The sequence below is a fragment of the Typopeltis vanoorti genome, chromosome 22 (assembly GCF_054136105.1).
Source record: "Typopeltis vanoorti isolate ZY-2024b chromosome 22, IOZ_Tvanoo_1.0, whole genome shotgun sequence".
In the NCBI taxonomy this organism is placed as follows: Eukaryota; Metazoa; Arthropoda; class Arachnida; order Uropygi; family Thelyphonidae; genus Typopeltis; species Typopeltis vanoorti.
Window position 1 is genome coordinate 79,315,958 of NC_143570.1, and position 26,977 is coordinate 79,342,934.

At 35.3% G+C, this 26,977-nt stretch overlaps 1 protein-coding gene across 5 annotated transcripts in view; it reads left to right on the forward strand.

Moving 5' to 3' along the window:
* Nucleotides 1-26,977, forward strand: part of MetRS-m (Methionyl-tRNA synthetase, mitochondrial) — a 392,083-nt gene that overhangs the window by 166,382 nt on the left and 198,724 nt on the right. For all 5 annotated transcript variants that reach the window (XR_016550239.1, XM_090412031.1, XM_090412028.1 and 2 more), the window contains exon 8: nt 23,504-23,634. Coding sequence is in view for 4 of the 5 variants with exons in the window: in XM_090412031.1 (XP_090268157.1) it covers nt 23,504-23,634 (131 nt within the window). In the remaining variant the exon portion in view is untranslated. The remainder of the gene's footprint in view (nt 1-23,503; nt 23,635-26,977) is intronic.

Here is a 26,977-nt window from a genome sequence, read left to right on the forward strand (position 1 = left end):
CCATGAATAGCTTGAAATGTGGAAAGGCAGCAGGAGTAGATGATATTCAACAAGAAATGCTGAAGTATGGTGGTATAAAAGTCTTACAGTGGCTGCACTGCATAGTTCAGAAAGCCTGGACAGAGGGACGAATTCCCGATGATTGGAGTAGAGCTCTCATAGTACCCATATATAAAAAGGGAAATAAAACTGAATGTGAGAATTACAGAGGTATTTCCCTACTGAGTGTTCCTGGCAAGATCTCTGCAAGTATACTTGAGAAACGGTTGAGAAGAATTGTGGAAGAAAAGATTGGTGAAGAACAAGCTGGATTCAGGCCAAATAGAGGCTGTCAGGATCAGATCTTCACTTTACGACAAATAGTTGAGAAAGCATGGGAATATAACAAAGATCTGTATTTAAGTTTTGTCGATTTGGAAAAGGCATATGACAAGGTGCGAAGAGAGAAGCTATTCAATACGCTGCAGTTATATGGTGTCAATGGGGCATTGTATCAAGCAATACTTAGTCTTTATTTGAGTTGTAAGTCAGCAGTTAGAATTGAAGGAAGTACAGGGAGATGGTTTAATGTTAAATCTGGTGTGAGTCAAGGATGTACATTATCCTATCTGTTATTCATTATCTATATGGATCACATTATGAAGGAAAGTGGTATTAAACCTGATATCAAAAAAATTGGAGATGTTAATGTCAGCTCTTTGCTTTATACGGATGATGTTATACTTCTAAATAAATCCGCTACAAGTCTGCAAGATTCTCTGTCTAAATTGAATAGCTGTTGTAATAGATATGGTATGAAGGTCAGCAATAAAAAGACAAAGACAATGAAAATAGGCAGAATCATTGAAAATGTCAACTGTGTTGTGAATGGAGAACCTGTGGAACAAGTAAAATATTTCAGCTACTTAGGCACAATTTTTACTGAAGATGGTAAATTAAATATAGAAATAGACAACAGAATCAGCAAAGCTGGTATCGTGGGAAGTGATTTGAATAAATTCATATGGAATAAGAGAGAAATTAATCGGAACACTAAATTAGCTGTATGCAAGACAGTGTTCAAACCAGTTTTAACTTATGGATCTGAGAGCTGGGTCAGAGTAAAACACTTGACCAAAGACTAGAGACCGCAGATATGAGAGTCCTGAGAAAGATTAGAGGCGTGAACAGATGGCATCAATGGCAATATCATATTAAAAATGAGGATATTAGGAAAGAACTTGACATTGTCAGCATCCAGAAATGCATTAGCAGAGCTAATCTCAAGTGGTATGGTCACTTAAATAGAATGGGAGAGGAAAGATTAGCAAAACAAGTGTTTTCTGTCAGGTTGGCAGGAAAATGACCCAGAGGAAGACCAAGATATAGGTGGATTGATACGGTACAAAGTGCCTTAGACGATAGAAATATAAGATCTGATAATGTTGGAGTCTTGACAAGTAACAGACTGATTTGGAGGAAAATTGTAGATAGGAAGTTAGTAATGATGTAATTTTTTCATGTAGTACTGTCATATCCTGTACACCCCTTGAGGGTACATGGCAGGAATTTGATGATGATGATGAATAGTCAGATGGCTACAATTGTATAGCATGAACTATTACTAATAATTTTTCTTTTCTTTGTGTTTTAAACTTTAAGTTACCTTTTACCTCTGTAGATATAAGTGAAACGACCTACGAAACTTGTCAGGTCTTTTATTAATTCATTGTGTTTTATATAGATTAGTGAATGCTAACTTAATTGCTAGGAACATTTGATATGCTTTCTTCTTTTCCTTCACTGCCTCCTTAACTTCCTTGTTTACTATGGAGTTCTGATTTTGCTATCCTTGCAGGCAACTTCAGTACACGCCTTCTCTGGCTGAATCAATCAATGTTTTCTTCAGGATTTGTCACTGAATCTTCAAGGTTTTGTTCCTGTTCTCAAACTCTTACATTTTCTTCAATAATGTTTGTGTATTTTAGTCTACAATTCACATCTGAGAGCTGCTCAACTTTAATTCACTTGAAAACTTTCTTACATGTCCCTCTTTTCAATATAAAATTGAATTTTATCCTGCTCAACTTAACTTGTGATCACTTCCAATTTCAAATCCTCTGTACACTCTAGTGTCTCTCACCAGGGAGAAAACATCATTATCAACAATAAAATACTCAATGAGACTTTTCTTATTTCTTGTCTCTTCTCTCCATGTTAATTTTTGCACATTTTTATGTTGGAACAATTTGTTAGTAATAACCATGTCCTGTGGAGAAATCCAACAGGTATTTGCCATTATTATTAGTTTTGCTCTTTTCTACAAATTTTCCCAAAATATTTTTGTATGTCTGACAATAATTTCCTACTCTGCTATTTAGATCCCCAACAAGGTCCTACTTTTTCTTTTTGATCGTGTCAGTTGTTTTTTCTTAAGCCTCAAAAAATTCCTCTACTTCTACCTTAGTAGAACCTTTTGTGGGACCATAGACACAAATAAGTCTCATTGTCCAGTTCTCCATTCTCATATTTGCCCATATCACTTTACTTGATATTGCCTGCCATTTAAGAGATTAGTCTCATATTTAGTGTTGCATACTATAGCTACTCCTTCTTTATCTTGATTGTCATTGTCTGAAGACAAGAGGTTACTCAGTGCATCCCCACAATGAGCCATGCATCTGATGTCTTGATGCTTTATTCAACATCTAGTTCTTCTCTATATATAATAGTTATTAATTTAGAAATCTCTCTGTTAATACTTTTTTCTAATTTTCTAATTTAATCTGAGGATGTACAAGAGCATAAAGCTACTCGAAATACAATTTTATTAATACAGACCAGTATTTTACAATAAAAACATTTATTCAAACCTACCAGTTTCCCCAAAACTGGTAGGTTTGAATAAATGTTTTTATTGTAAAATACTTGTCTGTATTAATAAAATTGTATTTCTATTATAAAACGACCAAAAATGTATAATTTAAATAATTTAAATTTATAAAGCTACTCGTTAAACATTTCCCTTTCTGAATCTCTCTTGATAAGTAACAAAGATTATTCTTATTTCATTCATAATGGATTCATATACATATGTGAACATTTGTTTTCACATAAAGTTAATTCATAATTATATTTTTGTGTGCATGTTTGTACTGGAGGATGGTTTCACTACTTGTTGAATTGTTATAATTCTGTCATGTATTTAGCACAGAAATATATTAATATGAGCTAAAGGTTAGGTAGTACAGTTTCCTTGCTCTCAAAACAAATCACAGTACTCTTTGAAGCCATTCCAAGCTTCAAATAATAACTTCATGGGTGATGTGATATGTTTGAAAAGAAACTGCACCTCTGTTTTGAGCTTTGGTACTTACATAATTCAACTGACATCTTAATTTTTTAAGATATGTGTAATGAATGAATTTTTATTATCTCATCTTCGTTATACTCTCTTTTTACCTTGCTGTGTCGAGGGTTTATTAATCATCGAACCTCAAACCATTCAGGATAAGGTGGTCAGCCCTAGGCACTGGTGTATCCTATGTCCTGTAGTGTTGAGTTCTCAAGCCAGTTTGCCTGCTTTGTGGGATAAAAAACCCCAGAATAAATGGGGAAAAACCCTGCTGTCCACGCCCAAGACTGGCTAACTTGGCTACGGCTTAGGAAGATCCTTCAGCTCCCCACGTCACCAATGGGAATCGAACCTAGGACGCTCCTTCAACAGGCATATGGTTGCAAAGCGCACAGCTACTAGACTAACTGTGCGGACTGAATTGAATTTTTATTATTTATACTTTAATATCAGATCAGTATGGAATCTTTCCAGGAAATGGCTGATCCAATTTTTTGTCAAATGGTTGTATACTGAAGCTTAAATTATTTCTGCAAAGAGTAAACAGTTATAAATATTTTATCTTTTTTTTTTTAATAGTAATTTCATACACAAGAGGTTTGTAGTTTAACCTGTGGTACATTTAGTAGCATAAAATATATAACCTGTTGCAAATTATAGCTTTCTCCTGTACTGAGCAGAGTATTTTTTTAAAGAGTTTGTAAAGAAACATCTTTCCCAGATTTCCCTTTCATTTCTTTTCAAATGAAGAAATGAATGAAGAGGAAGAAAAATTTGTTCTGTGAGTTTGGAATTGAACTATCAAGGAATGTTGTAAAGATGCTGTACAGTATTTGTTCAGTTTTAACAGACTTTGAAGAGTGGAGAAATTAGTGCCAGCTTTGAACAGTGATGGAAATAATTTCTAGAAAATGTTAATGCCAATAGAGCAGTGGGATTGGATGGCATGGCAGCCCCTTTGCTACAAGAATGTGCAGAACTGTGGAGGGCAGTAAAGGATAATTTAATAAGTTGGCAGTGTGGGAAAAGGATAAGGGTTATCGGTTTCATGTAATTTCATAAATTATCACTTTCATGTCACAAAATGTAAGCTTATATACTTTGGGACTAAAATATCCACACGTTGTGTCACTTGATGGTATTGGATTGCAGGAAATTGATGTCATTAGTGAAGGGTGACGATGATGGACAGAGTTGAAGTTCAGAGGGGATGTTGCAAAGGTTTGCAAAATAACTCAAAGGATGGCTTGGATATTGAAGACCATTGACAAGTAAACATAGGAAGATTATTATTCCTCTTTAAAAGTTTCTAAAAGGCTATGATTCTGCTACATCTTGACTGCTGTGTACAGATTTGGTAACCTGGATTTCATGGGGATCAAGAAGTGGTAGAGATGATCTAGAGATGAGTGACAAGCTGCTCCTGGCAGATCTATGAAATGTGTCTTCCTGTGAATAGATTGAAGGTGTGCAGGTTGCAGAGTTTAGTTGACAAGCATAAGAGAGGGGTGTTGGACTTGATTTGGACATTGGTGAATAAGCAAAATGGATTGCCAGAGGGAGTGTCCTGAGAGGGAATGAGTTAAGTAGAGGCAGGATAGGCATTGTGTGAATAATGTTTAGTATGGGTCTCCCACAACGAGTCCCCTGACTCCACATAGATACCCTTATAATAAAAATTGTAATAGTAGAAACTGAATGTTAGTGTGAAAGAGAGCATAGTGACTTTATAAGAAACTTCTGTGTAGTCAGCATAATTATTCAGCAATTTAGAATTTCTGAAACCTACATTTCTTGTATTTCCTATTTTAGATACTGATAGCAAAGCTTAATGGAAATTGACTTGTCCTAATGTGCCAACCCAAATATCATCTACTCCAGTTGCCTTTGTGCATTTTAGATTTTTGATGGCTCTTTTTCTATATCACATATTAATATCCTGATTGCATTCCTCCTGAAAATTTCCTATCACTGTTCTGTCACTGCTTGTTTCTTTAACAATATTTCAAAGTAATTATATCTGATATCTAGGAATATCTTTAGTTTTCTTGTCACCTTTGTCATCTTGGGTTCATTTTACAGTACTTTTACCTCAATTTCTGAGCGTTTTCATTTGCCTCCAGATCGTTTTATCAAAGTCTTCTGATGACTTTTGTTTTACACATTGCTTTACTTGCTTACATTTTTCTTGGTGCTCTCACTGAGCACATGCTGACTTGCTAGAATCTTTTGATATTCTTTGTTCTTTTCCATGTTGTCTTTAACTTCCTGATTCCATCATGGAGTTTTGATTTTATATTCTTGCAGATACCTTCACCACATGTCTCTCTTGCTGAATCAATGTTTTCTTCAGAATCTACCACTGAGAGTATCCAAAGGTTTGGTTTTTGTCTTTGAGTCTATGATTCAACTCTGAAAGTTGCAACTTTCACATATAAAATTTCATTTCATATAAAACTTTTTAATGTGATATTCAATTTCATCCTGCTGAAAACTAAATGCTATCACTTCTGTTTCAAATCCCCTGTATACTCTTTTATCCTGAACTAGCATGAAGATATCACATTCAATAGTAATATAATCAATGAGACTAGAATCGTATATTGATCTTTAATTGACCATGATTTATAAACATCTAATACCAACAAGTTTGCAAACGGGGCTGTCCGGCTTCTTCAGGGCTTATAACGTTAAGAGAAAAAAACTCAAAGTGGCTAGTACAGAGAAATTGGAGTAACACTATTGTATAAATTAAACATTAAAACAGAACACGTGTTGTGTTAGTCACTGTTATGAGAGCACATTCTGTAGTTTTGGGTGAAATTAAATTCTGGCAGAATGAGTGATCTTATTAAGGTTTTCCATATGTCAGCTATTATTATTCCCTGGTTTCTGTTAAGATTTTCTCCAGAATGGAGGACTACAACAGCTTCTTTGAAATTTTTACAACTGAAATTTTCTTCTAGATAAAGCGTGGAGCTACTATCCCAATCAATGGTATGGTTAGTAATCGCAAAATGATGGGCAAGACCTGAGTTGTCTGTTCTGTTGTTATTAACATTTCCTATATGATCTTTTTTTCGGATTTTGAGGATTTTGAGGCTTCTTGACGTCTGTCCTATATAGTTTAGACCACAAGCACATGGGATGTTGAATACTCAAGCGTGTTTGAAAAAAGGATTAATGTCTTTTTGACGATCTTAAAATGTGACGGACAATCTTGACCGGTTTGAACGCAATTCTGATGTTGAAAGATTTAAAAATTTTGCGATCTTTTCAGACACTGTGCATGCATAAAGAATGGATGAACTGTATTGAGTGATGGCAGGTTGTTGTTGTTGTGGGGGATTTTTCTGAAGAAACTTGTTGATTAGATTCCTTGGATAGCCATTTTTTATTAATGTCTCTGATATACAGGGTGTCCCAAAATTCACGCAAGAAGTAATTTTGATAGAAAACACAGGTTTTTAATTAAAAATTGTAATTTCTTATTGATTCATAAAGTATACAGTATAGAGTTATGCATGGAATAGCATATCGGATAAATGACCTCCACAGCTTTGCTGGCACATACGCACTCTTTTGTCGAAATTTTCCATGACCGTTTTGCATAAATGTGGCTGAATTTCGTTGATACAGCGCTCAATTTCCTCCTTCAAGGCATGGGTGGTCGTGGGCTTGTTGGCATAAACCTTAGATTTCAAAAAACCCCAAAGAAAAAAGTCCAATGCTGTTCAATCACATGATCTGGGCGGCCAATTCTGATCACCAAAACGGGAAATTACACCGCCAGGAAATGACTCATGCAGTAATTGAATTGTTTCTTGGGCTGTATGGCATGTGGCACCATCTTGTTGAAACCACATGTCATCCATATCCATATCTTGCAATTTAGGCACAAAAAACTGGATTATCATGTCGCAATAGCGAGCACCATTAACTGTTATTGCCTTACCATCCGCATTTTCGAAGAGGAATGGACCGATGATGCCTCCAGCCCAAAATCCGCACCAAATAGTGACACGTTGTGGATGCATTTGTTTCTCAACAATCACTCGTGGATTTTCTGAACCCCAAATGCGACAATTTTGTCGATTAACAAAGCCATCAAGATGAAAATGAGCCTCATCGCTGAAGATGATTTTGTTCGTAAAATAAGCAACCACTTATTGTTGTTCCATAATCCATTCAACGAACTCTCTTTGCTGTGTGTGGTCAGTAGGCTTCAGTTCTTGAGTCAATTGAACTTTGTAAGCATAAAGATGAAAATCTTTCGTGAGAATACGCTGTAGAGAGCTTCTCAAAATGCCCAATTCAAGACCACGGTGCGGAATTGATGTTCCTGGACTCTCAGCAACACTCTCACGAACTGCTTCGATGTTTTCTGTTGAACGACTTGTTGAAGGACGGGCAGAGTGTATAAGATAACTAATTGATCCAGTTTCCTTGAATTTTTTAATTAATCTTTTCACAGTTGATGAAGTTAAATCACTATTCCGACCATATTTTGTATACGAAAATTGCGAACTGTAACTGCCAAACCTTCATTATTTTTAAAATATTGCTCAACAATGAAAATGCATTGTTCTTTCGTGTAGCGCTCCATTTTTAATAACCCTGAACTGTCAGCTGTCAGGCAGTCTTTTTTTTCTCGTTGGCAACACTTTACCGCACAAATGGCGCTAAATTTAAATCTTGCGTGAATTTTGGGAATTACTTTATGAGTAATTTCATCATAGAGTTGTTTTTCTTCTGAGATGATGTTTGTAGCTCTATTTTTGAGCATATGTATTATGCTGAGCTTCTGGGAAATATGGTGAGTTGACTTGAAATGAAGGTAGTGTCCATTGTGTGTTGGTTTGCGGTAGCCTGCTAGTTTCTTGATTAGAGTATCCAAAAATGGTAGTTGATTATCTTTTTTCAGCCAAAGTGAATTGTATTTTTTGATGAAAAGAATTAATTTTGGTTAAAAAGTCCAAAAGAGCTGTTTTTGTGTCCCTCCAAATTATGAAGACATCAACTACATACCTCCACCACTAAAGGTTTTGGTCTAATTTTGAGAGGATGTCTGTTTCTAGTTTTTCCATGAACAGATCTGCACAGGGCGGTGAAGGGGAACTGCCCATAGTTAAGCCATTTAGTTGCTCATATATCATTTCATTCCATTTAAAATAATTAGATTTAAGGCAGTGACGAAAAAGCTGAGCTGTATCTTGAGGGAAGAGATTGTATAGGATACTGATAATTTCTTCTACTGGAATGTTGGTAAATAAAGATACCACGTCCAAGCTAGCGAGAATATCTGTCTTTAAGATCAAGATGTTTTTCAATAAAGTGCTTTGAATTCTTAATATAAGTGTCTGATTTTCTGATATGTCCTTTTAGGAGGCTAGAGAGGTGTTTGGACAATAAATATGTGGGAGCTTTTCTTCCGTCAACTATCGGACGTAGTTGAACTCCACTTTCGTGGCCTTTTGGGGCTCCATACAATTGTGTGTGGCATCAATAGTGTAGTGACTTCAGAGTCCGTTGCAAGTCTGTGGATTAACTAGTCATGCTCCGTAATAAGTTATTAGTGCCCAAATGGTTCTTCCATGTTGGGTCCGACTCTAATATGTGATACGATGGGTCTGATAGCAATTCTGAAATCTTGGCTATGTAGTCCTTAGTGTTTAAAATGACTGTAGCATTACCTTTGTCTGCTTTTAAGATAGTTATTTGCTTATCCTTTTTCAAGTTTGAGAGAGCTCTGTTTTCTTGGGGTGTTATGTTTAGGTTAGTTGGCTTTGAAGTTGAAAGGATAATAGCACTTTTTAATCTCAGATCATTTGCCGGTGTTTCTGGAAAGGATGAGAGTGCTTTCTCTATGTTACTGATGATGTCGACCTTAGGAATATGATCTGGGCCAATGGCGGAATTGAATCTTTTCTTAAGTATTTCAGTTTCTGGTTGTGTTAATATATGGTCTGAAAAGTAAAAAATCACTTTTTCATCAGGGAGGCTCGGTCCGGAGTTGTAATACTTTTCATATAGTATGTTGAATTTTTTTATTTGAGTTTTTTACTAATTAGAAAAGCTTTGTTGAAACTGTTGTAAATCATCTTATCTAGAAGTGTCTATAAGTTGCTCTCTATGTTATTAGAAATAACTTCAAAAAGTTGGAAGTACAAAAGGTTTATTCTATTAAGTCAACTCTTACGTGTTGTGTTAAGGATACCAAGCAATTTTAAACCTGGTTTTACTCCATTTTTCCCAAGTGAGCAAACAGACAAAATGTCAAGTTTGCGCCTGCAATTTATGCAAGACTAGCTGATCCCACAGGTAGTGCAAGACCAAGGCAACTCTTGGTAGACGTGGAGCAAGTGCTGATCACTAATCTTGATATTTACCCTTAATGCCAAAACACATCTCCAAGAAGGGGGATGTATGATGTTTTGTATTAAAGGCAAGGGGCCACTACCCAGACCGGTTTCGACCTTTATTGAGGTCTCATCAGTGGGGAGCCAGGCTAGAAATACCAAGATTTAGTAATGCAGAGCTTGTAAGTATTTTACCAAAACGAGTTACCATAAGGTGTTATAACCTTATTAAATAAAAATCTCAGGAGGAGATATAGATGTAGAAAGTATTTTTAACTTGGGTATAGTTATGTTAAGGATACCAAGCAATTTTAAACCTGGTTTTACTCCATTTTTCCCACTTGGGAAAAAATTGCTTGGTATCTTTAACATAACTATACCCAAGTTAAAAATACATTCTACATCTATATCTCCTCCTGAGATTTTTATTTAATAAGGTTATAACACCTTATGGTAACTTGTTTTGGTAAAATACTTACAAGCTCTGCATTACTAAATCTTGGTATTTCTAGCCTGGCTCCCCACTGATGAGACCTCAATAAAGGTCGAAACCGGTCTGGGTAGTGGCCCCTTGCCTTTAATACAAAACATCATACATCCCCTTCTTGGAGATGTGTTTTGGCATTAAGGGTAAATATTAAGATTAGTGATCAGCGCTTGCTCCACGTCTACCACGAGTTGCCTTGGTCTTGCACTACCTGTGGGATCAGCTAGTCTTGCATAAATTGCAGGCGCAAACTTGACATTTTGTCTGTTTGCTCACTTGGGAAAAATGGAGTAAAACCAGGTTTAAAATTGCTTGGTATCCTTAACATAACTATACCCAAGTTAAAAATACTTTCTATATCTTACGTGTTGTATTCTTTCACGTAGTAGGGCCAGGGATGCCTTAGTACAGGGTTTCTCAAACTTTTTCTATGACGGAACACTTCACAAATCCTGAAATATTCACGGAACACCTTGGTTATTTTGTAATGTATTAATTAATAATTAATTGGTAATTTAGCTTATTTTATTGTTAATTAATAATTATTAATAAGTGATAATTAATTATTAATGATTGATAATTAATTAAACCATCATTAAATTAATTTGTGCTTGATTTTCATTGACATATCCCATTCTGATCACCAAAAATTTATAATATTATTAATAGTACTTACGAGTGAATGCAGACTTTTTCTCCTGTGTGCTGGTTTTGCAGGTTAGGTAAATATAAATAAAATAAATGAGTAAATCTAAGCATTAAGAAAAAACAATCATTTATTGTCAAATATTAATTAGCAAAAACAAAACACATAAAAATAGTAAAATGTATATTGCAAATTAATTTCTTAATGACTCCGATGTTTTTGGGTATTTGAATTACAAATTCTTTTGATATCAGGCACAATATTAGAAAGTTGAATCTCATATTTGGTGTAGCATCAAATCTGTTCCTGGACTTTGATTTGGTTGCAGCATAATATGAAAATCCTGCCTCGCATAAATATGTCGTTGTAAAAGGAAGTAAAACAAAAATAGCTAGTTTTGACATGTTTGTCCAGAAATCATTTATTGGCAGTTCCTTGTATTTTTGTTTTAAATCAGAGTCACTAATTAAGTCAATTAGATTTTCATAGGCACTTGCGCTGAAGCCTGCTGGCTTAGCTGTCACTGTAAATGGATTCAGAACCCAGGAATTGTCCTCACTGGATTTTGGAAAATATTGCAAAAGGGTTGATTGCATGTCATGCAAGTTCTAAAATTATGTTAGATACTTGGTCATTTACTTTAGAATTTATTTCAGTCAAAAATTCATGCAAGGTGGGAAAACAATCAAAATTATTCTGTTCAACTGTAGAAATCCAGAATTGCAACTTCCTATCAAAAGATGCAATTTTATCTCTTGTATTAAAAATTGTAATATTCTTTCCTTGTAATGATAAGTTAATTTCATTGCACTTTGTACAAATATCTGCCAGATACACAAGACTCATCAACCATGAAGAATTTCTTAATAATTCAATAAAATTTTGTCCTAAATTATGTGACATCAAGAAGACCATTAACTCACTACGAAGTTCAAAAAGCCTCACTAATGCTTTTCCTCTGGATAGCCATCTCACTTCAGTATGTAATAAAAGTGCATTATGTGCACTACCCATTTCATCGCACAAAATTTTAAATAATCTGAATTGAAGTGGTCGAGATTTTACATAGTTGATCATTTTTTCGGCTTCATCCAAAATGGTTTTTAAATATGTACGAATTCTTTTTGTTACTAGTGCTTGTCTATGCAAAACACAATGACTTTTGGTGGCTCTTGTAGCTACTTGCAGGATACGTGTTACAACTCCCTTCATCTTTCCTTCCATTGCTTGAGCACCATCTGTACAAATATCAATACACTTCTTCCAACCGATTTCCTGTTTTGTAATATCATTATTAATACAGTTGAATATATCTTCTCTGGTAGTTTTTTCTTGTAGATATTCGAACATGAGTAAATCTTCAATACTTTTATCAAATATATAACGAACAAACACTAGTAATACAGCGAGTCGTAGATTGTACATTCATCCATTTGCAATGAATATTCACTGCAGTCTAAGTCGATGAATTAGCTCTTTTTTCTATGTCAGCAGAAAGATCTTTGATGCAGCGTGAAACAGTATCATTTGATAATTGTACTGCATCTATTTTTTTAGCAACCTCGTTTAACATGCATGATACAGTGGCTTTCACACAAGGCTTAATGAACGTCTCACCAATTGTATGAGCTTCACCATGAAGTGCAATGCAGTAACTCATGCTAAAAGATGCCTCTGTTGCATTTTCAGTTGTAGCAATTGTAGCCATTTGAAGTTTAAATTTTTCTAGCGAGTCACATTGTCTCTTAAAAAAATGTATATCTTTTCCTTTGTAATCAATGTGTTTCATTTTGAAGTGCCTACGAAATTTAGCTGGAGCCAAAGAACTGTTTACTAGTATTTTATTACATAAAACACACATTGCATCAGGAGCATGTGTATTGCCAATACATGTAAATCCATAATTTAAATAACTTTCATGGTCCTTCCGTTTTGGTCTGTTCTTAGATGACTCTTGTTCTTTAATATTAGTTTTTGAAGAAACCACAGTTTGCAATTCCATATCTTCTCCAATCATACGAGTAGATGTGTCAGCAGAAGTACTTGCTCCTCCTTGTGTTAAAGTTCCTGTCTTTAAACAAGAATCCATGGGTATTTTTTCAATAATATTCAAATTCCAATATTTGTCAGAGCTATAATAAAAACAAATAGAATTTTGTTGTAAAGGTAACTTTAGTATGAAAAACACTAAGATTATAAATAAGAAATGTCGAATAATATAAAAGTAAATGAATAATGCAAAATAGTAAATAAAGACTGCAACACACAAAAGTAAATATGAATTGTAACAATACTTGTAAGAAAAGTACTAAACTGTATCAAATAATGTAAAAGCAATTGTAATAAGAATGATTTGATAAAATGTTCAGTAACAAAAATTAAATAGTTCGAAATAAATCAGATATTAATTATAAAATTAGTTAAAAGAGTAAGAAGAATTCTTTTTTTAAAAGTCGCCTTGCCTACTCCCTATATACAGGAATAAAAAAGCGTTAGCTGATTTTTTTTTTTTTTTCCTAGGACCCGGTCCCAACAAATTTACTCGTAAATACCTTTCCAAATTTTTTTAAAGTTCATACATTAACATAAGCATTAATAATTAATTATGGCATAATCATAAAGAGTATTAGTACACTTATGTATATGGTGTGGCATGTTGACAATATAAATTACATTTAAATTAGTTATCAATCACTGGACTAATGAAATGCTGTAGCATGTCATAGTATATTCTGACAAACATCATTAAATTAATTTGTGCTGATTTTCATTTACATATCCCATTCTGATCACGAAATATATTTATAATATTATTATAAGTACTTATGAGTGAATGCAGACTTTTTCTCCTGTGTGCTGGTAGTTTTCCCCTCCTTTTGTACATCCTAGAGATCTTTGTAGGCTTCAGGTGGATAACTCACTATCTGTTCCATCACAAACACCTTCAATAAGAGATTTCTTAATACCCAAATTAAACAAAGTGCCTTGTCTCTTATTCATATCAGATTTTAACTCTGTATTCCTATTACTTTTAAAAAAATCATGGCACTCCGGTTTCAGAACAAGCACTTACACACTGTAATACAAACTTGCGAAGAAAGTATTAAGTAGTAATAGATTTGAGAACCGGATACAGACTACCTTGATCTTCAATTTCAGTGGAAAAATTTTCTTTCTACTTCCTTGCTGATTGGTCACTGATATTTGCAATGCAGATGTTATTTCGTTCAGTTTTGAGAACACGCCGCCCATTGTTGTAATCGGCTTGCAGGCAGTTTTTATGATTGGTCATAAACGGTGATATTCTATTTCCCGATTGTTGAAAGATTTCAATGTGTGAAAATTAAAGATAATTCATTAATACTTCCATGTTTAAAAATATGCTGCTTGGTCACTGACATTTGAAGAGAACAGAAGACATGACACCAATTGTTGTAATGGGCTTGCAGGCAATTTTTATGACCCGTCATAAACAGCAGCATTCCCTCTCACAAATGTTGAAAGGTTTCGATGTGTGAAAATTAACGATACACAGATGTTATTAGGTGGTCTGGGTCTGAGCTTTTCGACATATTCATGAATATTATCCTCCTCGGAATATTTTTACTATAAAATATTTATTCATGAAAAATGCTTAGAAAACTAAAATGACAAATTTCAGAACTTCTCGCGGAACACCTATTCACCTTCCGCGGAACACAGTTTGAGAAACCCTGCCTTAGTATATATTCGTTTCGCTCTTCTTGAGTGGAATTGTTCTTTGAATGTTAAAACTTAGGAATAATGTTAAAGTTTCTACATCTTTTTAAGAAAGTAAGATGGTTTAGAAGTCTAGCTTTTTTTACATTTGAGTTTCTCAAAATAACATACCTTTTGCTTTATATCATCAGAGTATGTTCATTATTTAGATTATATTCAAACATATAATTAAACTGAAATATATATTGATCTTTAATTGTCCATGATTTATAAACATCTAATACCTACAAGTTTCGCCAATGGGCTATCTAGCTTCTTCAGGGCTTATAACGGTAAGAGAAAAAATCTCAAAGTGGCTAGTACGGAGAAAATGGAGTAACACTATTGTATAAATTAAACATTAAAACAGAAAGCATAACATTACACTCATGGAGTGTGTTGTGTTAGTCACTGTTATGAGAGCACATTATGTAGTTTTGAGAGAAATTAAATTCTGGCAGACTGAGTGATTTTATTAAGGTTTTCCATATGTCAGCTATTATTATTCCCTGGTTTCTATTAATATTTTCTCCAGAACGGAGGACTACAACGGCTTCTTTGAAATTTCTACAACTGAGAAATCTTCTTCTAGGTAAGGCTTGGAGCTACTATCCCAATCAATGGTATGGTTAGTAATCGCAAAATGATGGGTTAGACCTGAGTTGTTTGTTCTGTTGTTATTAACATGTCCTATATGTTCTTTTTTTCAGATTTTGAGGCTTCTCGATGATATCAAATGTCTTGAATCCAGTTGTGATTGAGACCTATGACTGCAATACTAGTAACAATTTTTCATGTGGCAATGAGGTTCTGTTGTGAGGTGGAATATAACAAGATCAATTACATAGTGGGGTGTTGTTACAGACCTAGTGGATTGGTTGCTACTGATGAAGAAATGCATCACCAAATAGAAAAGATGAGCATACAAAGAGTAATCGTAATGGAAGAATTTAATTATCCTTTGATTGAGTAGCAGTAGAATCTCATGAGAAGAATGAATATGCATTTATTGGCTGTTGCAGGACAACTTCCTCAAGCAGCATGTGACAAAAGGAACTTGAGGTCAAAGAGTTTTAGATTTGATTATTGGGTAAGAGGGCATTTCAGTTTAAAGATGTAACTATTCTGCCTCTGTTTGGTGACTGACAGTGTTCATGTGGCACTCACTTGGGAAGTGACTAAGTTTATGAATGTTCCATTCAGAAAAGTTTACATGCTGAATTACAAAGCAGGAAATTTTGACCAACTGAGGAGTATACTGAGATCAGTTAAATGGGATCGGTTGCTGGATGGGAAGAATATCGACAGTGCATGGGGAGCATTTAAAGAATACTTAAATGATGCGATATCAGAGTGTGTCCTGAGAGTTCGAAGAATAAATAGGGTAGGAGTCAAATGGCTGTGTAATCTTATTAAGCAAGAGATTCGTAAGAAAAGGATGATGTGGAAGGAATACTTTTTGCATAAGCATGATGTCCATTATCAAAGTTATAAGCAGCATGCTAGAATATTCACAACTGTTTTATGGAAAGCAAAGTCTGAGTATGAAAAGAACCTGGCTCTGCCTGCTAAAGACAACCCACAAGAATTCTATCGATATGCTGCAAATAAAAGAAAGAATGAATATGAAAGAATAATTCTTCTAAATGCTGATGGAATGAGGGTTACAGATACAGAATAGGTTGTTCAACTAATGAGTGCCCATTTTGTTAAAAGCTATGATGAAGAAACTCAGGTGTATGAGGATGAGGTACTAGAGCTGTTGGAAACTGAATAAGAATTCAGCATTAGGGACTGATGGGATTTCAGCACATGTGCTAAAAGAGTGTTTAGTTGAACTGGCTACTTCTCTGACCAGGCTGTTTAATATGAGTCAGAACAGGGAAAATTCCACAGGAATGGTAAGACTGTATGGTAATTCCATTGCACAAGGGTGATGCAGAGACCGATGTATCCAAGTATCGACCAAGATGGCTGACTGACAGATATCAAAAAGTGGTATACATGGGATGTGTGTCTGCAAGATTTAAGGTAACAAGTGGTGTACCACAAGGATCAGTGCTTGGTCCACTGTTATTCAGGACATACATTGATGATATTGGGAATGATTTGACAAGTGACATGCAGCTATTTGCTGATGATGCAAAGATAGGTTAAGTAATCAGAAATGCTGCTGATATGTAGTACTTGCAGAATGATTTGAATAGGCTGGAGTTGTGGGCACAGGAAAATGGATGTCAGTTCAGTGTCAGTAAATGTCAAGTCATTCACTTTGGCATGATTAGATATCCAGTGTCTTGTTATATTGTTGGGATTATGCTTGAAGAAATTGATGAGGTTAGGGATCTTGGAGTGTTAGTAGATAGGAAGTTGAAGTTCAGGAGCCATGTGGCAAAGATTGCAAATACAACTCAAAAGATATTTGCAATGCTGAAACAAACCTTCACATGTAAAGATAAGGATATCATTTTGCCTCTTTACAAGGCCTTGATAAGACCTCACTTGGACTATTGTTGTGCATGTCTGATCTCCTGGTTTCCATTGTGATTCTGATATATTGGGGAGAGTGCAAAAGAGAGTGTTAAAAATGATATCAGGATTGTGGAATACTGATTATAAAGACAGATTGAGAATTTGTAGACTGCAGATACTAGCAAACAGGAGAAAGAGGGGTGATATGATAGGGACTTACAAACGTCTGAAAGGATCATACAGGATTTCAATTGATGGAATTTTTCAATTTATGGAGGGTGGTGAAAGGAGAAGAGGATATCCTTGGAAGCTGAGAATAAATGTTGCCAAGAAGGTGGTTGAGGGCTAGATTTTTTCTCTCATAGGGTGGTGCATGATTGGAATGAATTGCTATTGGATGTTGTGAGTGCAAGCAGTGTGAATAACGTCAAGAATAAATATGATAGCTGGTGTGGGTAGTATGTGGCCTCCCTCGATGACTCTCTGACTCCCTGGAGGTCTCTCTTAATAATAATAATTATTATTATCATGAGAGTTACTTTCCTTGCTTGCTCTTTGTACTCATCATGTAACTGATGATTTTTAGTCATCTTAGGCCACCTCCACAATGCCTTTTTTCTTCCAGATTGCATACTTCACTTCATTCATCTATTTTACACCTACCTTAATTAATCTCCCGACTTTTGGAATACACTCAGTCATTGCCTCTGCCAAATACTTCCTGAGTAGAGACCAAACAGTGATGTTTTCTTTTCCATCCAATTCCTCATTCCATGATATTGCTGTAAGCCACCTCCTCAGTTTTTATCATAATCACCCTCCTTGTAGTTCCACATATAACCCTTTCTCAAAAAAAGTTCTGGTATGGCTGGTCACCATCCAAGTGATCACTTCATGGTCACTTTAACCACTGGAGGAAGATGTGACAGTTCATTTACATCTTCTGATGAGATGATGAAATCCAAGACCTTCGTTCCACATGTGGCCTCTGTTACGTACCACTTAAAGTAATTATCCCTCAAAAACTTAAGAAATTCTTGTGAGAGTGGGACCTGATGTGATGAGTCTCTTGACTGCATGGAGGTCTGTTAATAATAACTTCTCTGTTTACTATCCGCAGCACTCTCCCCCCCCCATTCCATTTTACCTATTCTCATGAAAAACATCATATCATCCATCTCTGTTCCTGTCAGGATACTCATCTAACCATGTCTCACTTATTCCAACAATTTTGGGCTGAATATACTTTATTAATGCTACAATTTCATTTTCTTTATTTTGAATACTTTGCAAATATACATACTAGCTTATTTCTGATTCTGTAACAAGCCTTCCAGTCCTCAGACGTTTCTCCTCCATACTGCCCCACTTGCTCACTTGTCTCTATCATCACTGATATTACACCTCTCTTCAGACTTGTTTGTTTCCCTTGCATCCCTGGTCATCTCAAACCTTTGCTGTACACACACATTTCTGTATCCCTCATCCACTGTTTTCATGTAGTGTCTCCCTATTCACTTTGACCTCCCTTTTTGCCTTGTATTCCCTTTCTCTCATTCTCTTCACAAGCTCTCCTAATCTACTTACCTGCTGTTATACATCCCCTTTAGCTTCCTCAGGTCTTCGATTCACTTCAGTCATCATTCTCTTGCAGCAACAGTTTCTCCAGCTGACTCACACTAAATCCATTTAAATAATGTAACTCATCTCTTTTATAGCTCCATCAGTTCCTTATATTCATTCCACATATTCACAAAATGAATTACTTTCTTTTTGCACATCTCAGCTGGCATCCCTTTCGTAATCTTCGCTCACCATCTCATCTCACTATCATTCCTGGGCCCCTCAGTAACCTCCTGATATCTATCCTTACATTCTCCTTGTTGCCATCCAGATCATTCATGCCTACCACTACCAACTCTGTTGCTCACTTCCTCATATCTAGTGCTTCAGTCACTCTGCTAAATCTACCTCCCTCCTGGAAAGCAAATTGTATTGACCTTCTCATTTTCCACACCTCCAATAGTCAGATCCCAATATGTGGTCACTGTTAAATCAAACACCTCTTTCACAGTCATCTTTTATTCTAGCCTTCCTCTCTTTTCCATACATACCTTAATCTCCTCATTTCACCCTGCAGTTGCCTCATCTATGTCAACTCTGCTTTTGTATCCTGAATTACTTTCTCACTGCTCTTTGCTATCTCTACCAGGTCGATCGCACTGTCATCCTCATTATTTGTCACACTTGTTATCTTACAGTCCATAGGTTTAACTTTTGCATATGCTATCTTACCACTACTTTCAATCACACCATTTATACTCGTTCATATTTCTTTCACCATTGTTTAAACTCAGAACGTCATTCATCCTAACACTTTCAGTTTTATGGCTATTAGAACTAACTTCCACTACTTCATTTACTCACTTCTGATAATGTCACATTTTTGATAGGTTTGATTCACTGAATTCCAGAGTTGGTTGATCTTTTGATGCAAGTTAACAGGGCTTTTCTTTCCAAGCAACCTGGGTTTTGAACTGCAGTTATTTATTATTCCATCACATCTATTTCCTTCAAATATCATACCGACTATCATTGTTTGAAAATTTATAGTTAAATTTCTGACTGCTATGGTAAGTAATTTTTTTTTAAAGTTTTCCTTTCTCCTTTTCTTATCAATCTTACATTTAACTTCTGAAACTTGTGATTAGTATTATTTTCCAAAATGATTTTTTTTTTCAACATTATTTTTTCAAAAAGTTAAGGCAAAGGTGGTTAAAATTATACACATTTTATCATACTTCATTTTACAGCAAATATAAAATAGTTTCATTCTGATTCATTCACTGAGAATGTCAGGTTTGTTGTTACAGTAAACTCTTGATTCAATGGACTTCGGATTTAACAGACATAATTTGACAAATAAATACAGGTAATGAAATAATTAATAAAAAAAGTAAATAATACAATGGTTAATCGGAAGAGATTGACAGTGTTTATAAATTGCATCTTCAGATACATTTGTGCATATTCATGATATGTCATTCATACTCGTAATAGTTTGCACATGCATGTGTTTAGGTTCAGTAGCATAGCATAAGTAGCATTGCTAGCGCAAAACACATGGTGTTTAGGAGTTTAGGAGTGTTGCTGGAGTAATTTTTAGTTAAACCATTATTAATCATTATTAATATCAGTTAATATGTCTGGAGTTAAAAGAAAACAAGTAAACTGGATGATAGCACAGAAACTTGAGTTAATAAGTAAGTTGGAAAGTAGTGCATCTGTTGCTCATGTTTGTGAACTTTACAGGATGAAAAAGCAAACAGTTTCGGATATTACAGGGCAAAAAAGCAAACAGTTTCGGATATATGCAAAAATAAAGACAAACTTACTCAGTTTTCGCTAAAATATAGCATTGATAGTTCCAATGCTATATTTTAGCATTGGAAATAAGAAAACTATAAGAAACGTGGAGTTGGCCAAGCATAAGAATTTAGAAGGAGTTAATTCAACAGATTTTCTTGAAAAATTCAAGGATATAAAAATCAAAGAGTCTGAGTTGTTAGTCAGTTTCAACATTGTTTCTCTGTTTACCAATATTCCATTAGCCGACACAATCAAATTATTATATGAAGATTACCCTCCTGATATAGCAAAGATTTTCGAATTTGTTATCCACTCAGATTATTTCAGCTGGAAAAACAAGATCTACAAACAAGTTGAAGGTACTGCCATGAGTAGCCCTCTGTCTCCACCTTTGGCAAACTACTTTTTGAAACAATTCGAAGACTCCATGTTTTCATCCACAACCATCTCTTTGGTATCTTTATGTCGATGATGTTTTTGCTATTTTGTCACATACTGAAGATGAGCTTTCCACATTTCTACAACAGATAAATAGCTTTCACCCTCGTATTCAATTCACCATGGAAAAAGAAAATTCTGGTACTTTATTCTTGGACATCCTCCTTACTCGAACTTCTTCTGGTACCTTATCTACAAGCGTCTTTCGAAAGCTGACATTTACTGGCAGATACATTCATAAAAAGTCTGCTCACCATACATCTCAAAAATTTGGCATTCTTAAATCTCTAATTAATAGAGCACATAAAGTTTGCCCTTCTCCAGTAATCTGGAGAAGTTAATGGAATCGAATAATTACAACCCCAATCAAATCCAACAGATAATTGAATCTTATGTTCCAATATCTAAGTTTCTTCAACAGTCCGCAGAGTTCCAATCCCTTACATTCCAGGAATCTCAGTACCTATAGGTAGAATTTTGAAAAAGTACCAATTGATTCCCATGTATGTTCCTATCAACAAAATTTCCTCTTTATTGCCTTCTACAAAGGATAAACTGTCATCTCTATCTTTGGCTGGCGTTTACCAAATGCCACGTGAATGTGATGTTTCTTATTTTGGACAAACTGGCCGTTCTGTGGAAAAAAGAATTAAGAAACATCAATATTATATTGATTACAACAAACCTCAGAAGTCTGGTCTAGCACAACACAGTATTAACACTACTCATAATATCCAGTGGGATAAAGCTATTCTCCTTCATAGATGCAGGTTCAAATATGAATGCCTTTTTAAAGAAAGTTGTGAAGCTATTTTACACCAACTGAATTTAAATCGAAATGATTGTCTCTCTCTCTCTCTCTAAGATCTGGGAGACTTTTATTTTATGTAATCAAAAAACCAATTATCTTAAAGATTAAATTATTATTTTCTATTATTTCCTAGCATGCAGCAACAATTGTATTTTAATAGGTGATTCACCGAATGTTCGTTACTTGTATTCCATTCATATAACTCTTTGTGTGACACTGAAGATGTACTATTAGTTTTAGTATGAAATATTTGTACCTTTATTAATTAAAAGTTATTGCTGTGGTCTTACGTGTTCTTTTAATAATTATACTATGCCACAGGTACCTCTAAAAATAAGAAGGAGTTTACAAGTGGTTCATTCAACAGCAGTCTAGTGGCATTGTTGTTCGTGGTGTTGAACTAAGGTTGGCTGCTGAAAAACTTGCACTACACATGGGCATACTGTTCCAGGAGTAATGCCATGGTGCTTTCGTAAATGCCATGGCATCATGAACAGGCAAACGTGGTGAAGCACTGATATTGAACAAGTTGAGCCCTTCAGAAAATACATCAATGAAGTCATTGAATCCGAGGGTCTTATTTTGTCTCAAATTTACAATGCAGATGAGACTGGCCAGTTTTATCGTGCTGTTCCCGAAAATACCCTCGTGAACAAACATGAGATTAGCATGACTGGCTGCAAATTAAACAAGGAGTGCATTTCAGCCCTATTTTGTGCTAATGCCAATGGCACGCATCACCTCAAGCTGATGATAGTCAGAAGAGCACGAAAGCCTCACGTTTTGGAGAATGTTATGAACCGGTTGCCTGTCATCTATTCTAGCTCAAGGAATCCTGGTTTACAAGTGACTACCAAGAAGAGGTCCTTAAAATCTCTCCTGAAGATGTAAAAGCTGTTTTACTTCTTGATAATGCAACAGCCCATCCTAATGCTGAGAAGTTGGTTTGTAGGAATGGAAGAATAAAATGTATCTTCCTTCCTCCAAACACCATTTCCATAATGTAGCCTATAAACCAGGGAGTCATTATTGCCTGCAAGAAGTTGTATAAGAAGTTTCTTGAAGAGATTATGGTTGTCTTGGAGAACAAAAACGATCCCAAAGAAGATACAAGAGGAGCCAGGACACTTCAAAATTTGCACACATGAACATCAAATCCACCATCTTTAATTTTGCTGCACAGAAGGAGGAGATAAAGATGACAACATTGGCTAATGGCTGGACCAAGTTACTGAACAGGAGTGAACCAGAATACGATTAGGAGGTTTTGAAACCTCTGATTTCCATGAAACTTTGATGCAATCTGGTAATAATGTCAGTGAGAATGGCTAGAATCATTCTAGAACAATGGCTAGATATCAACGAGGGTGATCCAGGCTATCAAATTCTCAGCCAGGAAGAGATTGCTAAGGTGTTCTATGGGGGCGATCAGTAGGTTGACAACGAGGAAGAAGAAGAAGAAATGGTTCCAGCTTGTCCAAAACTATTGGTGGTTAAAGAGCACATGGACAACATCATCTCGTTCATAGATGCATCTTCAGATCCAGAGGTGATTACTTATTACGAACATTTTTGGCAAATTTGATCTTTAATTATTAAGAAACATTGATGCTTTTTTCCCAAGCCCAATCCTCAGTAAAATGGTATTTCCATAAAAATGCTCTCATTAAAATATCTTAATACTGTACCACTGAAATTGTTTTATTTTCAATACTATTCCTAAGATTCGCGATTTAACGGTCTTTCGATTTTACGGACAACCCTTAACACCTAATCCGTTAAATCAAGAGTTTACTGTTTTATTATTTCTGTTGTATTTATTTATTATTATTATTAATATTGTTTTTAGTTGTTAAGCCATCTAAGTTTGCCGATTTGCTGAGACATTGGATTAATGAAGGAATTTCTGATCTTTCCATCTCCAGAAATAGTTCACGTGTTCATTGGGGTATTCGTGTTCCTGGCGATCCTTCTCAAACTGTGAGTCACTATAATTTTTATTTTGGAGAAAAGAAAATTAAAAGTAATAATAAGCAGTCACAAAATAATAATAATAAATCACAAAATGCAGAATTAATATTATTAAAACTGGAAAGATTTGTGGTAATCAGTTTCTTTTTTCTTTACTATGAAACGATTAGTTACCATCTCATGGAATGTCTAATATGTTACTTCTCACTATAGCAAACACTGTTATGCTGAACTTGCTCACTATAAAGAACATACTAAAAAAGTTCTAACCTAAACCATTAGCATTAAGGCTATTTTGGAAATTTTTGTAACAAATTTCATCACTGTGATAGGCCCAGCTCTTGAATCCAGCAGCACTACTAAGAACTAGATACATTCATGTTCATAGAAACCACATCGCCTGCTATAATTTTTTTTTTTTTTGGTAATTAAATTTGAATGCCTGTTTGAAAATGGATAATAACACAAAAATTGTCACAAATAATGAAGAAGTTAATATGTATAACTGACAGGAGACCTCCACATAGCCTTTAAAGGAATGCAGAGAACGGACCATGGCTTTTGACCTAATGTCCAATCCCCACCTTTGCGTGATGCACTCTGTTAGGTATCTACCTGGATACTGAACAAAAGGATGGGCTGGCAATTTGGGATTTAACCGACCAATTGTATTCTTATTGGCTTAAACCATGATTTAAGGTGATGGTACAACATGACAGAATTTCTTACTGCCTGGAGTAAGAAATTCTGTCATGTTGTACCTTTGCTGAGGGGGTGAAAACAACCTGGTGAAAACAACTGGGGCCTTTAACTAACTGGTTAAAGGTCCCAGTTGTTTTCACCAGGGGACCAGTATGAACAACAAATAGTCAGCTACTGGAACACATCCCAGCTCAACATCACCAGAGTTCAAGATTGGTACTATCAACATAAGAAGCCTGAATGACAAAGGAGGATTTGGATAAGTACCAGATCGACATATTAGGGATGACTGAAAAAAAAAAGAAGACAAACTGGTGAGATCTTTCCAAGCAATAAATACAAAATGTTATATTCAGTCAGTGACAGTCAAGGAAAAGAAGGAGTAGCCATAGCATTCAACACTAAATGCGAGGTTAATCTTTTTGAATGGCTGGCAATTTCAAGTACAGTGATGTGGGAAAATATCAGTATGAGGAACTGGACAATGAGACTTATTTGTGCCTATGGTCCCCAGAAGGTTGTACTAAGATAGAAGTGGAGGAGTATTTTGAAGCTTTAGAGAAAGCAGCCGATACACTGAAAAAGGAAAAGTTGGTATTTGTTTGGGATCTAAATAGTGGAGTGGGAAATTATTGTCAGACATAACATACAAAAATATTTTGGGAAAATTTGGAGAAAAGAGCAAAGCTAATAATAATGGCAAATACCTGTTGGATTTCTGCTCATTGCATGGACTGGTTATTACCAAACACAATATTCCAACATAAAGATGCGCACAAATTCACATGGAGAGAAGTGGCAAGGAATAAGAAAAATCTCATTGACTATGTTATTGTTGATAGTGATGTTGCACCTATTTTCCCACAGGTGCAAGACACCAGAGTGTACATAGGATTTGAAATTGGAAGTGATAACCATTCAGTCTTGAGCAGAATAAAATTGAATTTTATATCGAAAAGAAGAACGTGTAAAAAAGTTTTAAAGCAAATAAAAGTTGTGCAGTTTTCAGATGTGAACTGTAGACTAAAACACACAAACATTATTCATGAAAAAATATGAAAGAGTATGGGAACTGGAACCAAACCTTGGATATTAATTTTGTAAACCCTGAAGAAAACATTCATGGATTTTTGGTGAGGTTGTCTGCAAGGAAAAAAAAATCAGAATTCTATGGTGGACATAGGAAGTTAAAAGAGACAGCTAAGTGGAAGAAGAAAGCATATCTAAAGTTTCTGGCAAATAAGTCATCTTGTGCTCTTAGATAGAATAGAGTGACAAATGTCAGAAAGCTACACACTGTGTAAAACTAGCTAACAAAAGTCATGGGAAGACTTTGGTAAGAACATAGAAAATAAATATCAGGAAGGTGGCAATATATTCTGGAAGCTGTTTCAGAAATGTTTTACATTATGGGATACTGAGGCAATTGATGTGAAGATACTTTACATGCAAATTTTGCTTATGCTTAGCAAACAAGAATATAATTTCTTGTCGGTTATAATTTACTGAATATTACAAGGTTTCTAGAATGAAGAAAGGACTGGAGAGTGTTATCATAAGCAAAACTATGAATAGGATTTGAAGTTAGAGTGAAGGTCATTGATATATAGAAGGAAGAGTGTCGGTGAGAGTACAGAGACCTAGGTGCAAGAACTGTTGTCAGACATAAAATGTGACAATTTTCATACCTTGTGGATTTATCCCAGTACTTTACACATTTGAATTTTCTGGCTTTATAAGTGCATGCACCTTTAATTATCTGGAATCAATTATTGTGCTGTAATTGTGGGGTGCTTAAGGGTCAAGGCTGGATAACTGGGAGGAGACCTCCACATGGCCTTTTGGAGATGTGGAGAATCTGAACAGAGCTTCTGACCTCATGTCCAATTCTCACCTTCTCATGGTGCATCCCGTAAGGTATCTCCCTGGATACTGAACAAACAAGGTGGACTGGTAATTTGGGATTTAGCTGACTAAATTGTATTCTTATTTTCTTAAACCATAACTCAGAATTGTGGTACAACACGATGGAATTTCATGCTGCCTGGGGCATTGCCAGGTTAAACAAGGCTCCCTTTGTTTTTGTCAGGAAACAAGGGCAAAGAGCAAGAAGTCAGCTACTGGAACAGACTGCAACACAACATCAGCAAAAATCAAGATTGGCACCATCAACATAAGAAGAATCAATGGATAAGAAATGGAACTAGCAGAAGAGTTGGATAATTACCTGATCGACATAATAGGTGTTACCGAAACAAAAAAGACAAAAAAACAGGTGAGATCTTTCTAAGCAACAAATACAAGATGTTATATTCAAGCAATAACAGTCAGGGAAAAGAAGGAGTAGCTATAACATTAAATGCTAAATATGAGGATAATCTTCTTGAATGGCAAGTAATATCAAGTAGAGTGATGTTGGCTAATATCAGAATGGGGAACTGGACAGTGATACTTATTTGTGCTGATGGTTCCACAGAAGGTTCTACTAAGGAAGAAGTGGAGGAATTTTTCGAGACATTACAGAAGGCAGCTGACACGACAAAAAAGGAAAAGTTGGTCCTTGTTGGAGATAGTGATTACCAAACATATAAGAATGTTTTGGGAAAATTTGGAGAAAAGAGCAAAGATAATAATAATGGTAAGTACCTGC